The 18,613-nt window shown below is 42.0% G+C and overlaps 1 protein-coding gene across 1 annotated transcript; it reads right to left on the bottom strand.

The window, feature by feature from the left end:
• Positions 1-1,417: 1,417 nt before the first annotated feature.
• GPR37 (G protein-coupled receptor 37) lies at positions 1,418-18,079 on the bottom strand. Its single transcript, XM_024757788.1, has 2 exons — positions 16,148-18,079; positions 1,418-2,750 (listed from the first exon to the last, which is right to left on the bottom strand). The coding sequence occupies exons 1-2, from the start codon at positions 17,168-17,170 to the stop codon at positions 1,932-1,934; spliced, it is 1,842 nt and encodes a 613-aa protein (XP_024613556.1). The 5' UTR covers positions 17,171-18,079; the 3' UTR covers positions 1,418-1,931.
• Positions 18,080-18,613: the final 534 nt, after the last annotated feature.

The raw sequence follows: 18,613 nt of genomic DNA, 5'->3' as shown, positions 1-18,613 counted from the left end.
ACTTCCTCCCATCTGAGGTGCTCTCCCTGAATTATCACAGAACTTTACACCTTCCCAACCGGTCCCAGCTTACATCATAATTGTTTACATATGTGTCTTATTCCTTTCTTCTCATCCCACCCCTGTCTGCTTTTGTAAAGTCCGACACTAAGCTCTATTACCTTTATTTACTGCAGATCGTAACACAGGACCTTTTCTACGCCATATGCTCAATCAGTTTCTTGATCTATAAAGTTGACTAAATGTCATGAGAGACACTGTGGAATTATAACTGCGGATCTGCTCGGCAGCCAAAAGCTAGTTTAGGCATCCTCAGTTGTTTTCCAAAGACCTATTACAGGGACCTGTAAGAGGACAATGGTGCCTTGTTTTTATTCTTCCTCAAACCCCTTAGAATACAGACAGTAGGGGAAAAAATCCCTTTGAAGAGTACTGGACTGGGAAAAAGGAGGTATTCTGGACACTGTCTTTTAGTTAATCTGGGTTTCATGCAGAAGACCAGTGGTCTGAATTAAGTACCTTTAATTTTTCTAGTACTAAAGTTTAACGATTTAAAGAACATCATGTTATATATAGTCTGGAAGAAAGAAAGTACCAGTTAAGCTGAATAGTACAGAAATTGACAGGCAGAAAACATATAGGGCAGTTTCCAGCCAGAAAATTTGGGTTCCCCTATATGATTTTTCTGAAGACAGCAACATTACAACCACACTGTGTCACTCAGGTCACTGCCTCTGCCATCCGATTAGGCATGTGTCCCACGTGGAAGGCATCCTACACAACTGCTTTAACTTGAACTCCTTAAGGGGTCCATAGAATTCAAATAGAGAGGGTTAGATTTTTGTCGGGAGTTTATGGAATATCAACTTAAAGGTAGTATTTGAATATTCAAGTGTTCTAATCAAGATGCATAAATATTTTATTATTCCACTACTGTAATTTCTTAGAGAAATTAAGTCACACAGATTTAATCAAGTTCATTTTTTAAAAGGAGAAAAATTAGAATTCAAAGTGCTTCACACAGAATTCATGGTGCTTCAAAGGTCAGTGTTTAGATGAAATCAGATGACAAGTGGGTTGCTTTTTAGTCCTTGGTTCTCTTCATAATTCTTCATGGGAAAACCTGTAGCTCTACATGCTAGTTCAGAGGTGAATGTCGTTAAAAAAAGATAGTTTCTTCCTACTCTGCTGTCTATTTATTCATATTTTATAAATATTTGGAAGTAATTTTACATCTCTAGCTGAATATTAAAAATACAATTTTTTAAACATACAGTTAGTTTTATGAATCGTGCATATAAAATAGTACTGTTAGGAAAATGTCTTTATATCATAGTGATTGCCCACCTTAAAGGAAAATAGAATTATAAAACAATAAGGCTGATCTTAAATTGTGCATAGAATCAGTAATTGTGTATTTAAGGCAATTAAAAGATTTATTGAATCTTGGTTAAAAGTAGGTTGACAATGACGTTAAAGAATAAAGTGTAATTTATTTGGTGCTACTTTGTGAATGCTTAACTACAACTCACCTCACGATACCATATACAATATACTTTCAATCACAACTCAAACATGAAATAGCTTACCAAATCACATGGCTGTAATCAATATACAGTGATTATATTTTTAAAAGAACAAAAGAAAGTTAGCAATTAATTAGGGTGCAGTCACTTTTTTCAAATAAAATATTAGCACCGTACCAGATAAAATGATCTAAAACTACTGGCCTCCTCACACTTCTTAAATAACTAAATATAAACTTTTTTTTTCAAAGCACAAATATTAATTTGCAAAATCAGTTCTACAGCAGTTAATATTTCTCTCCTTTTCTGCATGTTTTCCCACTAAGGAAAAATATGAAGTAAAAACTTTCACAGGATATGAAAATGAAACAAAGAAAGAAACCTAAGCAAACCAAAGGCTGTGCTTCAGCAATGAGTTCCAACGGACGCGAACGTGGACATCTCCCGGCGTATGGTACTGAAAGGTGAGAGCTCCAGTTCTGTGGTGTATTCGTTGTCATTGTCATCACTGGTCACCGTGGAAGACTTCTGGACGCAGTCGTCACAACAGCAGCAGCAGCATTCCATAAAGGCCCGACTGAAGGGTTTGCAGAGACAGAAAAGTAGGACAGGGGTCACACAGGACTTAAAGAACAAAAGGAACTGGCTGATGATATTAAGAAGGTCCATTGTCTGCTGGGAAACCCCTGTAGCCATGTAAGCAGTAACAATGTTGCAGATATTTTCAGGAATAATGCAAAATCCATATAAAATGGTCAAAGCCACGACTGTACAGTTCATCTGGCTTTCTAGCTGAATCTGCCGCTTATTCCCCCGGGTACAGGCTTTCTCGGCTTTGCGGATTTTCCTTGCAGTCACTAAAGAGCAGGTGATGGTGAAAAGTGTGGGCAAACAGAAGTAACAGCCGAAGTACCACCAGAGTCTGGCGCTGTCGTAGGTGAGGGCTAAAACATAGATGGTGTCGGGGAGATCCGGGGAGATCTTGATGACGCAGCGTTCCGCGGGGGCGCGCCCGCTGAAGCCTGGGTCCTCCTTGCTCAGCTGGCGGAGCACCACTTCCGGCAGTGCCAACAGGAGGGCACCCACCCATATAACAGCAAGTTTGGCGGTTGTGGAAGAACAGTTTTCTATCATTTCGTAGTACATCTGGACGTTGGTGGCCGCACGGAAGCGGTCTATACACAGAGCACATAAGGTGAACGTAGTAACTCCGAGAGAAGCAGCCTGCGGGAGGAACACAGAATATATTTTTCCTGGGTCATCTCTGAAAGATCAAAACATTAGGCAATAGGGCTTCCCTGGTGGCGCAGTGGTTGGGAGTCCGCCTGCCGATGCAGGGGACACGGGTTCGTGCCCCGGTCCGGAAAGATCCCACATGCCGCGGAGTGGCTGGGCCCGTGAGCCATGGCCGCTGAACCTGCGCGTCCGGAGCCTGTGCTCCGCAGCGGGAGAGGCCAAGACAGTGAGAGGCCCACGTACCGGAAAAAATACAGATGGGCAAAAAGTACGGAAAAAAAAAAAGAAAAAGAAAATGATTTCCTGGAATGAGGCATGAGTAACTGGGTTGGTGACTTCAGCTGAATCATTGTAAGGACAACAAATAAAACTAGAAGAACAAAAAGAAGAAGAAATACAGTGGGTCAGGGTCATGGAGACAAAAAATATTAAAGCTGGAAGGAGCCATGAAGATGAGCTCAGTCATAGTCAACTTAGCGGGGCAAGGTGGTTGTCAAGTCACAAGATAAACACAGTAATCATCTGGGAGCATCAGATTTACCCCACTGTTTGGGGGGAAATTAAAATAATTTAATGTTTAATAAATAGTCTTTATATATTTAAACAAGGACAATGGATAGGATGTAAAATGTTCATGAGGGTTAAGATAAACCAGGAGACTAAAAGAAAATTCCCTAGGTGGATGGATGCTTTGGGGTATACCCCCAAATACCTGCATTCATTCTCTCCTGCCCGCTAAGTGGGAATGTTTAAGAAGCACAGGCAGAAGTCATGCCTTGGCAAAGGGGCAAAGAAATATATACACACATACATATATATATTATACATTAATATCTACATTTTTAGAACTCGAAGGGATCATGTTGACAAAAGGAAAACCATTTGTCCTAACAATTTTAGTACTCAAAACATTAGTTGTTTATTTACTACATTCAAGCTGTCACTCTCCCCAGAGCCATGACAACTTGCCTTGTGGATTCTATAAGAGTTCCAATGTCAAATAATCTCTCTTCTTACACACTACACGTTAGTCAGTGTCTACTAGTTCTAATGTGCGAAATAAGGACACCGCATCCACGTCCTGACTATTCTCATAACTTGGGGGGGACAGTCTGAAAATGAGATATAATGAGGGGTTAACTGCTTGAAAAGCAAACATGAAGCAAAACATGACCAACAAAGTCTAGATCAGGGCAAATCAAGAGGTCATGGTTGAACTTATAACCACAGCTCTTGTACTACAAAATTCATGAAGTTTCCCATAAACACTGGTATAAGAAACACCAATCTAATATGCCTGCCATGAAAAATGAGTCATCTCTACATTCACCTTTTTAAAATTAACTTTCAACTTAGTGAGTTGTTTGACTTGATGGAAATATACTTTGCATCTATGCCAGAGACTCAGAATAATTCTAAAATTGAAGTCCACACTGTGCAACTGTCTTAAAATCAGATTTTATTTTAATGTCAGTAATTTTTTGAATGTCATAGTTTGAATGGAAATCTGACAAGGATGTGCCATTTTCTAAAGGTCTGCATCAAACAGTATTACTGGGAAATGGCTGTATTTTATTTTACAGATTTTTGAAAGTTTTAATTTATATATTAGCTTTTCAAATGTTTTGATTCATCTCTCTATAAGACTAAAACAAAACCAAAAAAATTCTCGTGCCATCAAATGTACACAAATCCTCAGCAAGGCTTTCTGCACTGTCTTCACTGAGGCAAATCTTGTGCATGTTTCCTTGTCACTCTGTATCCTGAGTCAGTCCACAAATACAAAGCTACAAAGGCTTATGCTGTGCATTCTTTTTAAATTATGAATAACATTTCTGTTAAAAGGACAGCTTGGTGATTTTGAAAATACGAGACTCTGAAGAGAAGCAATCTCTTAGAGGCTCAGAACATCTATGTGCTTGGTAATTTTCTATCATTCCTTACAAAGAATGCACAACACACAGGAGATAGTGTCTTCTCCCCGATTAACCTCTTTAATTTTAAATCTAGAGATTTAAAATCTGGACCAATTATCACAGGAGCTAGCATTTGCATACCTATCTCCAAGTCTGTTACAAAGCATTTCATGAGAGGTAATAGCAAAGAACAAATGAAAGTGGGTAGACAGGTACTACAACAGGTGTGTTAGATTACCACTCCTTAGATATCATAAATGGTGCTGCACATCCACTCTTAATTAAAAGATGTTCACTGCTTCAAAAAGCAAAAAAAAAGGGGGGGGGTTTCTAGCTTCTGTATAATTCATCTCACAAGATTTAAGAAAAAAACAACAGGAAAAATTTTAAGCAAGAGTAAGATGGGGCTTCCCTGGTGGCGCAGTGGTTGAGAGTCCGCCTGCCGATGCAGGGGACGCAGGTTCGTGCCCCGGTCCGGGCAGATCCCACATGCTGCAGAGTGGCTGGGCCCGTGAGCCATGGCCGCTGAGCCTGCATGTCCGGAGCCTGTGCTCTGCAATGGGAGAGGCCACAACAGTGAGTGGCCTGTGTACCGCAAAAAAAACCAAAAAAAAACAAACAAAGAGTAAGATGTGCCTCAATTTTTCGCTCAGGAATCCTTCTATACTGTATCTTATTTGAAGATGCTCAGTTCTTCAGCCATACTCCCAAGAGCTTTAGTACTGAGGACCTCAAACATATCTGACGAATCATAGATTGAGGGAGCCTTCCCACTTGTCATACACAATTTCAGGAAGCTCCTGTGTCCAGCTTCCTATTTTCAAATTGTACTTCTCTCTGATAGGATCCTTTGCAATTAGGATTCAGCTGAAACGGGGCGAACCGTCCAGGAAGGTCACAAGAGCTACAGAGAGAGTTGTTAAAGGAACCGCTGAGGCAAACACTGCCCCAAATGCAGATAGCACTTACTACGCAGTTGCCAACAGCAACTACAGCCCAAATGCCAGTCCCACATAGCTACTCCCTCCTGCCGCCACTGCCTGCAGTGTTATTACTCCAGATATTTTTCTGTAAATTCACTTATACACTTGATTTTATGATGTGAAAGAGCAGAAAGGGTACATGGTCCCAGCTCAGTACTTTCCCAAATTATTTACAGGAGACCGTAAACCTTTGTAAAGGCTTAACTGCATGCCTCAGAAATTAACTGATAAAAATCATCTGGACAATGGGTGGTGGGCTAATTTCTGCCTACTCAGATATGGAATCTATCCATGTAATTAGAATGCTAAATGCTGGGGTAACATGAAAAGATTTCTATCACAATTTTTAAATGTACTTGTTTACATACAGCTCATTAGAAATTCTACCAAGATGCATGGTGCAATTATACACAATTATAAAACTGTATCATGAAGGCTGGATCTTCTGCATTTAATGACCATATCTGATTGCTAAAATTCAATACCACTAGGAAGTATGCTCTTGGGAGTAAAGCAGTTAAGCATTAGCTTAGATGGGTAGTTCTTTGAAGCAATATTCTGAGAGATGGAATGAGTGAGATGCAATCTGTTATTAATTAAACTGCAATGGAAGGAATAATTAACATCAACAAAAGCACAACTGTAAACACTTTGAATAGACAAGACTATTACTTGTGAGAATCAAGATCAGAGGAAAGCTGGAAGCAGAAATCTTTAACTAGTTGGGAAAATAAGGTACTGAGAATTTTGAGGGGATTGGCATCAAAATACAGACACTAGAGAATCGAAATAAACAAAATAAACAAAATCTAAAACAAATCTTTTCTTCCAATGTTCTGCTCTTCTTTGTTTCCTGGAATAACAACAGTAAAGCTACTTCAGCCCCTGTCCAGTCAACATCCAGAGTGGTGAGGCTGTGGGCAGCTGTGGTCACCTGTGGTCACCTGCAGCGTTGCTTCAAGGCACTGGGCAGGCACAGGGCAAGTGGAGACACTCACGTGGGAAAGGGGCAGCTCCAGTGTCAAAATGTTCTCCCCACTGCTCAAGGTGCTAACTCAATACAAACATCCAGCCTTGAGGAAATCCTGGCCACCATCTTTACCTAGTACTATATTAAGTTCATTCAAAATGAGGTGAAAAAAGAGCACGTGGATACTTTATGAGAAACAGTCGGGACTTCCCTGGCAGTCCAGTGGTTAAGACTCCACACTCCCAATGCAGGGGGCATGGGTTCGATCCCTAGTCAGGAAACTAAGATCCCGAATGCCGCATGGCGCGGCCGAAAAAATAAGAAAGAAAAACAGTCATCTGTGGAACTCCTGTTGTAGCTATTGCTCCACTTCTCAGAAGCTTACTGCAGACAGACAAATATGAAACCTTTATGAATGAGGTTAAGCTATGAAGGTACAACTCATACCAAATGAACAGTGTCTTTTGCTAAACCCTCTGATATACATCGGTGATAACACTGATGGGGAAAGAAAAGACCAATGTCCTTCCAAGCAAAAATTCTTTCATATGAAATCAAATCTACATGCTTAAGTACAATGAAGCAGCTGGAATACACCGATTTTTATAAAACAGGAAAATTTCTAACCAAAGTCATGACAACTTACTCTAGCCTAACATATTTTACCTCAAAAAGATGTTTAAGTGCATCTATTTATGTGCTGTCCTTTGTATACAAGTAACTCTCGAAACAAGGGCGTTATTGTTAACAAAACCCATTCATTTGAGCCATGAATGATAACCTATTATAAGTCCATGGTTAGAGACCTAACAATCAGTCAGGAAAAAAGCACGAGGAGCACAGGGTAGAGTTTCCTTTGAAACTCTAAATGGCTTGAGCTTGTGTGCCCTGGCTTCCTCTTGCATTTTCCATAATCCTTATCCTTGAAACACTTCAGGGCAACTTCCCCACCAGAGACACTTCTTTGAGCAACAGTGGAGACAACATGTTTCTCAGAGCCACTGTTTATCAGACTACTGTGAATGAGATGGCCTTTATCAAAAGGTCTTCATTTCAGAGCACATGCAAATCATCACACTTGCATTAGTGTTTCCAGACCAAAATATAGAGTGAGTAGGAGAGATCTGTCTCAACCCTCACAAGGACATACACATCTCTGAAATGAAACAGAGCCCTTCATGGCCACTCTTCCATCGTCAAAAAGAAGGTTCCTTACCTTTATCAGTATCACTGAGACTTAATCTGACACAGTCACATATCATAAGTATCTATTTCTATTATATCCAGGATATTTCATCATATGTGATTTCCAGTGAAGATATCAACTGTCATTATTGCCTCATTTTCAACTTTCTTCCCTTTTTTTAAAACTTGATAACATGCTCTTACTTATTTAAAAAACAATGGAGACTATTTAAAAGCTACTATATCATCCTAAAATTTGTCTTGACCCTATAAATCTTTCTTTACCTTTATAGTCCCACCTTGACATTCCTACCAATTACAACTTCTGACTTCTATAGAAGTACATTCCTTTGCAGTTAAAAAAAAAAAATCATTTGACTACAACTTATCTAAAATGTTACAATTTAATTACAAATATGCCAACGCTCATTAGTGTAAAAATGCAAATGAAGCAAGGTTAACATCATGTGTACTAAAATGGGAGCCATCTATTGGAATCAACAGGTCTTAAAGCATTTATATATTCCATATTTATTCTCAATAATTAGAAATTCATTTCAAAATGTAATATTTCCCACAAGCTCAAAGTCCACATTTCAACCCTTGATATTATTATGATGTTTCTAATCAATCTTAAAATGAACTGGAATTTCTGTTTTTCACCTAAGGGTTCTGACAAGTTTCCAAAGAACAGTAACAAATTTTCACCTATTTTTTTCTTGTGACTAATGAAATTGATTTGCATGATGGTGAACCTAAACTAAAGACAAAATCAGAGTTGGCCTCACCCATTTGTGCTTGGGTAATTATGAGAAACCACATTTTAAGACAAAATTCCTCTGTTCTTAACCAAAATTCCATTGTTGGTAGTAGGTTACGGAAGTACGCTTTTTTTTAAAAGGCATGTATCTCTAAATTTCACCTCTTACTGTGAATTAGTTAACAGATGCTTTTCCTATATAAGAGAAATCTGAACCAAGGAGAAGACAGAAGGTAGGAGGAGAGTTCCCTGAAGGCAGTCAGTGACGTGAAGGGAATAAAATAATGGCAGCCCTGAATACAGTCATACACCTAATTGAAATGACTCATTCTAGGCTAGGATCAAATCAGTGACCTTGGCATCATTCATGCTATCAACCATTCAAGTGTGCTGACAGAGCACATTGAAAACCATCATAAATTCACAAACTGCAAGTATTCTGTCTCAGGAATAAGTCTGGAATTGTGATGATATCCGGTTCTTCTGGAGGTTTTGTGGAAAGTATCTGTACCTACTTTGCAAATAGAAAGGGCCCATATTTGAGGTTGTAGCAGTTCCATTCTCCACTCAACCTTGAAATTTTAGGTGAGATCATCTCTTCTGGCACAAAGAATACCATTCTCATAAGGATACTTAAGAGTTAAGTATCCTTGGCAACAAGGTTGAGTTAATTATGGGACCTTGGCAGGTCAATTTGTGGTTAAAAAAAAAAAAGACAGAGGATCCCTGGAGGATGGGCACAGAAATGCAGTGCCAGAGACAAACCTCACTGCATAGCAGTCTGCCCACCCTCTCCCCACATGGTCCACATCCCAGACTCAGATCCCTGTGCTTCCAATGGGACACTGTTAAACCTAGTTGCAGCACATAGGAAGAGCTATTAAAGGTGGGATCACTCTCTCAAGGCCCATGCAGTACAAGGGTGAAGGGCAAGGTAGACTCTTACTTCCTCAGCCCTGGGTACACTCCTAAGCTCAGATCTGTTTTGCTTTTGTGGAAATATTTGCTTCTTTTTCACTGTTGAGACATGTTTTGTTGATATAACCAGATACGCTGGCAGCCCTCAGGAACTGAGGATACGTCCTCACTTTGACTGTGGGCTTGAGAAATTAATCCATGTCTCAGGAAGGTCCATTCTTTATGCTTCCCTTTCCCCGACTCTATAATAGGGTCTAAAGTATCTCCCTCGTCAGCCTTTCTTCTTATGTTCTCTAAGGTCAAATCAAACAATAGGTACGTTTTAGAGATTTTCAGAAGAAAAGGACTCGTTAATGTACTGTTATTACATTGCTAATTAAACAATTCATTTAAATAAACTTTAAAAAATTTGATCTACTTAAAGTCCTTATGGCTAATAAGGACGACTAATTCCAAAGCAGAAATGGTTATCTCAGGCAGTGTATTCTAAATAATAATTTAATATTTAGCATAATTCTGTATTCTAAATGAAATTTCTAGGACTGTCCCATCTGCCCAATTGTCTTAATAGGCCTCCTATCCCAGGAAAATTTGAGAAAACAAGAATTAAAAGACTTTCATAGTTGTAACTTTTCACCATGGCTCTAGGCTGTATGCATTTATGAAAACTAAGCATCAGACTATGCTTGAAAAAGAATGAGAGGGAACATAGTTTTCACTTGAATTTCTCCATCTTTGGTCATAACTAAGTACAAACGTGAGCTGACCCATTCCAGAGCCATGCCTGAACTTCCATAACACCTTGTTTAAGCCTCTTTTATAGTATTCATTACACTGTAGCACACGATTTCACCTGTCTATAATAGCAGTATCATATCTATGTTACTCATCTTTGGAAACTTTTTCCTCTCTTCCCCTTCTTCTTCCACTCCTGTTTCCTCCTAACATAGTATCTAGCATAGCAGAAAAGCCCAGTAAGTGTTTAATGAATGAATGGATAGTAAATAAATGAATGAATGATGACATCTATGGAAAAGGACTATAGAAAATAATGAATTATACAAGCTGTTCTTTAATCGGTTATTGGGTGCTGCTGTTTCGTGTATAATCCTTAAAAGCTGAATGCCAACTAATATCTCTAGAAGGCAAGTAAAGAAAAATCCACGTTCCTGTTTATACTTCATTGGCAAGCTTTAAAAAAGGATGACATTCTTATTACAATCAATAGTCAAGGAAATTATTTGAATTTCACATTTGAATATCCTAAAGCTTTTACTTCTTATGTGGAACCCAAATTCAGTAAACTTCACCGTACGCTGTTCATGAATGGAGTTATACATAGGAACACACTTTATACTTGTTTTCTTTTCTGCTGGAGTTATCAGCCAAATACTGTCACTTGCATGGGAATGTGAAAATTATTATAAAGGGATTAATAGGAAGTCATACAATATTTGTTAAGCACCATTCTCACACAGTGTGTCTATTTTCCCTGATAGTATTATTAGTAACTTTCAAGTGGCTCACAAAACTGTGTTTCCACTTAAAAGTCTATCAGAGTACCCAATGGCTAATCCACCCCTCAAGCAAATTTACTGTCTGCCGTGATCAATGTGCTAGTACTTGAATCTAGGAGTTTTAGGGAAATCTGTGTAGACTCACAAAACTATAGAGCAATATCATCCTTCTTTTCGTATCTGTCAGTGCCAACTACAATCTAAGACAATGAAAAAGTCATTTGCTCACTCAGTTTAAAACCAGTATTTCTAAAGCCATTGGAGAATCTGGCTTTTTTCATCACGAAAGGTTCTAGACCTTCCACAAATCATCCCTGGTCCAGAGGCCCTGGTGAGATGTATCCCCTTTACCACCCACCACCCTCATGCAGGAATCTTGTATCCCAGGAAAATAAAACTACAGTTAGATCTGGGGTTAACTTAGAACTATTTGAAGCCTTCTTCCTTCTCTACCACTCGCCATGAAGGTGTGAGTTCTTTAAACTAAGGAGCTGTCTATATTATTCAAAACGTCCAATTAACATACAAATGGAAATAGTTAGCAGTGGATCTGGATCAGGTGATACACTGACTCTGGTTGGCGTCCATCAAATAATTAGCAGAGAGCTGTTCTAGTTGGTTGCCATATTCAATGCCTGAGATATTTGGCTTTAACCACTTTTTAGATCCCTAAGAGAATGGTGGGGTAGGGAACCCCTCTGCCATTCTCCTACTGCAATCTACACCCAGACCTCCATATCCAACCCACATCTACACGCTCTCTCTCTACATATAACTATTCAACTATTGCTTTGAGTATAGTTTTTTCTGGTGACTCCCTCTGACGGACCAGTTCCAAATGATGTGGCTGTTAGAATGGCCACCATCCACCCAGATTTCCTCCTCTCCTATCCCCCTTTCCTACCATTCCGTCTGCTTTAAGGGACTTATCACTAGGCCACAGAGACATCATAATCCTGGAACAGAAAGAGAGAAATTATCAACTACAAATGTTCCTACTATGTTCCCACTCATAGCAGTATTATACTAAACCTCGCTTTCTAGAGATAGACTCTGGAAGCTGGGTGTTCTCCTTAAGTTTTGGTCAACAAATTGAAATAAAAAGAAGAGCTAAATGCGAATTGCAAAGACATATAATTTCTGCTGAAGAAACACCTATTTTTCTACACAAAGCCAACTCTCCCCCAAATTCTACTTCCTCCTTAAGATTATACTAATACTCAAGCTGTAGAAAAAAGAACTGCGGGAGAGAAGGAAAAGAAGGCAAAGGAGAAGATGGGAGAGAAAAATTGTAAAGATCAATAAAAATTAATTGTGGTTAAAAGTTTTAAGTAACTAAGAAAAATTTAAAAAGAAAAACATTGAAAAAGGCAAAAAAGACTACTAGAAAAATGGTAAATCATACATTACAAATCAATAAGAAGGTGTGTGGTGGGAAGAAAAGGAAGACTACCCAACAAATAAAATAAATATAAGAGATTAGAAAGTAAAGAAAAGGCAAAATCTAGGTAATAAAGGAGATAAAATGTCAAATAATTTTCAGAAGTCTTGTGGTCAAGAAGAAAAAGATTTGGAATGAGGGCAAATCAGGGAGAAAGTTTTCAAAAAGATTTGTAATGTCCTCCCCAATCTAGAACACTTTGTGATTTTTAAGAACATAAAATACAACCTATGTATCTTTATTTGATTATTAAAATAACCATGTTTGGCACATGAAAAAATGCAATTGTCTCAGATTACTGCAATTTTAAAAAATTTAATGAGCTACCAACTATGGAATTTATGGGAAACGATGAAATTTAAGAATATAAAGAGCTACAAATGTCATCATATAACAAATGATGTTAACTGGGCTTATTATTTTTCCTGTCTGTTGGATACAAAAATCTTTTTAAAAGATGCCAAGGAGGGCTTCCCTGGTGGCGCAGTGGTTGAGAGTCCGCCTGCTGATGCAGGGGACACAGGTTCGTGCCCCAGTCCGGGAGGAGCCCGTGAGCCATGGCCACTGAGCCTGCGCGTCCAGAGCCTGTGCTCCGCAACAGGAGAGGCCACAACAATGAGAGGCCTGCGTACTGCAAAAAAAAAAAAAAAAAAAAAAAAAAAAAAAGATGCCAAGAAGCAGAAAGAAAAAGAAAACACTCACTGGACACTGTTTTGCCTCATAGATGTTTGCCTACTAAACAAATATCAACATCAAGTGTTGAGAATAAGGGTCTGGTTGCCACTGACTAAATATGTATACGTAGGATGGTCATTTCTCTTTTCTGAGTGTCATGTGTCATCTTTAAAATGAGGGGGTTGGGTTAGAATGCCATCTGGTTCTAATTTAACGTGGTAATTCAAAAGCCACTGTAGTGGCTGCTGTGGTTCCCCACCCAGATTGCTTCTTCCCCAAAGTCCTTTAGGAATGAAATGCTGATCTCCCCCAGCTGCTGGGACTATGGGTGGTTGATGGCTCTTAGCTGCATCCCTCTCTAGGAATTGCCCTTAACCAAAGAGATCCACCCAGCTCAAGGTTATGCCCCCTTCCTGGGAGCAACTTGCATCCAATGACTGGTCTGTTAGGGGCTATAAAGGCTGGCCGTCTTGCCTCCATTCAGGACCTCCCTCTAGGACCACCCCAGCCCTGAGCTCCCTGTGGTGTCAGCTGAGGTCTTTGTGGCATCTGCATCACAGTTCAACGTCCCTCTCTGCCCAGTCCTGCTTCCTTCATTCCCTAACAGGTGTTGAACCTGAGCTCACACCCCAATAAACTTCCTGAAGCAGATCTCCACATTAGCATCTGTTTTTTTTCAGAAACCCAACATGAAATAGGCATTAGATCCCTCTTACTTCTGTGAAAACAGCAGTGCCTCCTGGAAGCAGAAATGCTTTATTCTGAGAGTTGGATTGTATTTCTTGTCCTCATAATCAGGAAGTATGGAGCTGATACTACTGTCTGATCATCATTTTCACAGAGTATGATGAAATATTATAGAATTATTTCAGAAGACTAGGATTAGGTATGAATATAGAAACACTAAATCTTAAGGCTTTTATTCATTATTCTAACAGTAAAAACGTACATTATAGTTTAATTTTTCAAGAAAATAAAATGAGTGAATCTTTTTCTCCAAGGCTTTGCTTTTCCAGGGGAAAAAAGAGCCTAGTACCAATAATTAAAAAATAGAAAAGGGCTATGAAGAAGGGGGGAAATAGAGAGTAAAAAATAATAATTGTTTTTCTTAAGGAGCTGAGAATTAAATTTAAAAAGGAAATACAAATGAAAGTATGCATTTTTTAAAATCCTCAGTATTAGAGGATTTCTCTTTAATTTTCTTTCTCTTTATTTAGAGAAAGAAAATTAAAACACATACATAATAAATACCATCACTCAAAACTCATAGGTCTCACTAAACTAACCGAAGTTTATATATTCTTTTCTGACTTTGAATGGGATTCTTTTAAAGTTTTTTTTCAAGAACTTTGGTAATTTTTTTTCTTTCCCCAGTTTCTTTTTTCTGTCCTTTTTATTGTTTTTCCCTTTAATGTATAATGATTTCATCCTGTCCAGTGCATTTAAAACAAGCCAATATGCTTCCCTCTTATTGGAGGTAACTCTCCTATTCACTTTATAGTTTACTTTTGTCTCTTTTTTGCATATGTCAATTTCTTCTGCATTATTCAAACAATCAGAGAAATCTTAAATTGAAATTGACCTTGAAAAGGCAATTGGTAGACACATATTCTCTTCCAAAAATTTCACTTCCTTCTCTGCAATTCAAAAATGAGCTGTCTACCAAATATTTAGATGTTTCGGAGCTACTTGGAGCTTGGCAACAAGAGAAATACTAGATGTTGGTAAAGTAGCAACAGCTGATTTAGCAAGCATGGCATGATCCTGCATCTGATCTCTGCCAGGATAACAGAGGGTCTTATTTACAGTCTCTTGCCTTGGCCCTTCTAAGTAGGTGCGGTTTTCTGTTTACTTATCCCCTAGCATTAGGCCCTGGAACAATGTTGAACATAATGTCACTGGCCCTGGTGCCAGACAGGATCAGGGGCTCTGGAATATTTACAGTTTCCCTTCTTCTGCTTCCATAAATGAAATGGGCAGTCTGAATGGAGTAAATCAAGGGCCAGCTGGCTGAAAACACAACTGGCAACAAAGCACATGGGCTCCTTCCAAGAGCTGGTGTTTAAAGAAATGCCATTTAAAGAGCAAATTCCAACTACCATAATAACGGTTAAGGACACTAGCTGTAGGATGTTAACAGTCAAATTTTACTCAAAGATTTTCGTTTCCAAAGTTTGGAACCTATTATGTGTCCCCTTCTTCTTAAGAAATTTTCTAGTCTTGGAAAAATAGCCGATCCCTTATACTCTAACAAACGACAAATATATACTATATACTTTGGGAATGTCAAATGAATTCTGTGCCATGATGTACAAAGTGTTATTTTTGCTTCAGCTCATTCATACAAAATAAATAAAATGGTTACAAAGTTGAGAAGGAAAAAAAGAGAAACAGAAATGACATACGAGTTTAGGTGGGATAGCATGGCAGACAGCCAGACAAACTAACTTGGGAGGTTACTAATATATCCAGGCCAAGTGACAAACAAAGAAAAGCAGATTTCTTTTGTTAAATAAAATATATATTACTCCAATTCTGATATTTAAGAAGAAATGTGATAATACCCTTGGGGAAGAAATCATACTGGAGCACTAGAAACCTAGTAGGTGAGTGATGCAGGGTTTTTTTTCTTGCTAGGTTCCAATAATGACAGTCATGGACTGGCTACTTATTCGCTCTAGAATCTCTGATAGTCTCCAAATCAGAAATCTATATGTATAAAACCATAGTTCAGAGAGAGAAATTTAAAATCTAAACAATTCTATACATTATGAGATGCTAATTATCTCCCAATCCAGGAGCAGATGAGTTTGAAGGTGAGTGGACAAAGCTGCTTAGGTCCGCCCCTGTGCCCAGTATACAAATGCCAATGTCTGTAAATGATTGGCAAGAGAAATGAGGGAGGGACCCTGAGAAAAAGTGAAGGGCTTCAGCAGTAGGTGCGTGGAGCAGCCGGTCTGATGCTATAAATCCCGGAAATGAATAAAGCCCGTAGCTTGAGACCCCCTGGAAGGCATTACCTCTACATAGGGCACGACCTTGCAGGAGAAGTCCTCCAGCAGCCACTTCTTGGTCAGCTCATGAAAGATGACGAGCGGAAGGCAGAAGAAGATGATGAGAAAGTCCCAGAAGGCCAGGTTGGCCAAGAGGGAGTTGGAAATGCTCCGCATGTAGTAGTTGTGACACACGATGCACATCACCGCCAGGTTGCCTATGATGCCGGTCCCGAAGATCACCACCGACAAACACATGACCGCATAGGCTCCGTATGACTCCTGGGTCAGTGGGTAGAAAGGGTTCTTCAGTCGCAAGCGCGGGTTCGTGGTGTTCCCCCGCCGAGGACCCCCGCGTTCGTGAACTCCTTCAAGGGAGGACCCGTTCAGAGCCAGCGCCCTGCCAGGGGATGCAATCGTCCGCCCTTCGTGCCCCGACGGTCCATTGACCGTCTTGGGTTGGGGGTCGTGGTGGGAACCCTGGAGTTTCCCGGCTCTCCTTGGCCAATAATAAAGGTCGCTGGCTCCGGGTTCCTTCCTCACACTCTGCTCCTGACTGCGCCCAGAAATGCCAGCGCCTCTGGGACCCTTTTCCTTCTCCTCTGACGTGTGAAGGAAGAGTTGGAGAGCCGTGGGGTTCCCTCTCCCCAAAGTACCCGGGGGCTTCTGACTCCGGGCACCTTTCCACCTCCAGGCGCCAGGTGGTCTGGCTGGAGGTCCCGAGGGCTCCGCTGCCGACGCCTCCGCCCCTCTGCCCGCGCCTGGGTCACCGCCGCGGGCCGCGGGTGGGTCCCATGAAGGCGCCAAGCGCACCGCTGCCTCCTGAGCCTCCTCTCTGGGCGCACGGGTTGGCAGGTCTCCTGCAGAATTCCCCGGTACCCAATTGTCCCTGCTGCGACGCTGGATCAGTGTAGGTGAACAGCTTTCCCCCAGACAATTTTCGTTCCCGGGCGCAGGGGCGGACCCGAGGACGAGAGAAGCGGAAACCTTGAGCAGTAGCAGAAGCAGCAGCCGCGAGGTGCGGGCGAGACGCGCGCCCGCGGCCCGCATGGCTGGGCGAGGGCGCACCCGGCAACGGCGGCTCCTGCTTAGGACGGACACCTGCTGCCAAAGTTGCCGCTGAGAGTTAGACACATGTCACATACTAACCCCCGCCCCTGCAGCGGGGGACGGGAGATTAGGGGGAGGTTGGGGGATGGGTCTTGGGGTCACAGCCCTTCCCCTCTACAATCCTTCCTCGTTTGGTGTCCTGTGCATTTCTCAGCCAAGTCCAACCCGAGCGCTGCGTATCCCCAAGATTCAGAGAGGGAATCGCTGCTGCCGGTGGCTGACCTTGAAAACTTGCAACCAACGCCTGACTGTTGATTAATGTTGCAACTGGGAGAAGCCCGGACGAAGCCCCACGCTCCTCCCTGCCTTTGGGGTGGCTGCCTTCCTGGTAACAGTCGCTCTGCCTATTTACATGCTTTCGATATAGCTTTATCCAGCAGCAAGACGAGGTCGCTTCAAGGGAAAGGAAAGCAAGTTCCCCACCTTCAGATGACTAGTAGCCACACTCCCGCTCCCGCTTGCTGGAGACAGGCTGCCCACAGCCAGACGCCGCGCACATGCGCCGGGGTAACTCTCGCCCCACCTAACCCCAGCGACTCGCGAGGCTCCTGCGGACGAGGAGAAGCGGGATGCGAAGCCCGCGGCCGCGGCCAAAGTTGTTTCTCCTCTTGCTCAAAGTTGACCAGGGGGCGGCGCGGCTGCTGGGCGGCGCGTCTCCGCGGAGAAGGGAATCGGTGGTGGGGAGGGCTAGCTCTGCTCCTCGGTGGACAGTGACGGCGGCCGCAGGAGCTTGTGGCGGCGACAGCGGGCGCAGCCCGGGCGGAGAGAGTGGTGCCCGGAACCGCCGCGGGCGAGGCGGTGCATGGCCAGGAAGCCCCTCGCCGCCGCTCCAGCCGCAGCGCGCGCCCGCGAAACCCAGCGCTCCGCTCCTGGCCTCCTCCCCCTGCTCAGCCTCCTGCGAGAGACGCGCTGGTTTGTGGGGAGACGGGATCCCCTGGCGGCTTACGAGGTCACTAAACCCACACACGTTTCATTCAAGCCCTTTGTAGCGGCTTCCACGCGTAGGAGCTGCAAGCGGCGAGGGAACGAGGGCGGAGGCGCGGAGCCTGCGCGGCTCGAGGCTAGGGATGGGCGGGACATGTTAATTCCCCAGACGTCTGAACCAGCCTGACGGGTCCCAGAGCCGGGTTGTGGGAAGAGGCGAGGGGCGGGGGGCGGGGTGGGGGAGATCCGTGCGTTCGCTTCCAGACCTGGGTCCTCGAGGGAGTCGTAAATTGAGGCGCTCGCCTCCTTAGGTGTTTCCAAGAACTGAGGACGGGAAAGAAAGGAAGCTCAGAGGCTTCCATCGTAGAGAATGAGCAGTTCTGGGAGTGGGACGCAGAGTGGGGATGCGAAGGATACCCCTTTCCCTTTAACACGGGGTTAGGAGGCATCCTACCAGGG

This window comes from Neophocaena asiaeorientalis, unplaced genomic scaffold, assembly GCF_003031525.2.
Source record: "Neophocaena asiaeorientalis asiaeorientalis breed wild unplaced genomic scaffold, Neophocaena_asiaeorientalis_V1.1 scaffold116, whole genome shotgun sequence".
NCBI lineage: Eukaryota > Metazoa > Chordata > Mammalia > Artiodactyla > Phocoenidae > Neophocaena > Neophocaena asiaeorientalis.
Note: the sequence above shows the minus strand (reverse complement) of the source record. Positions and strands in the feature narration are given on the sequence as shown.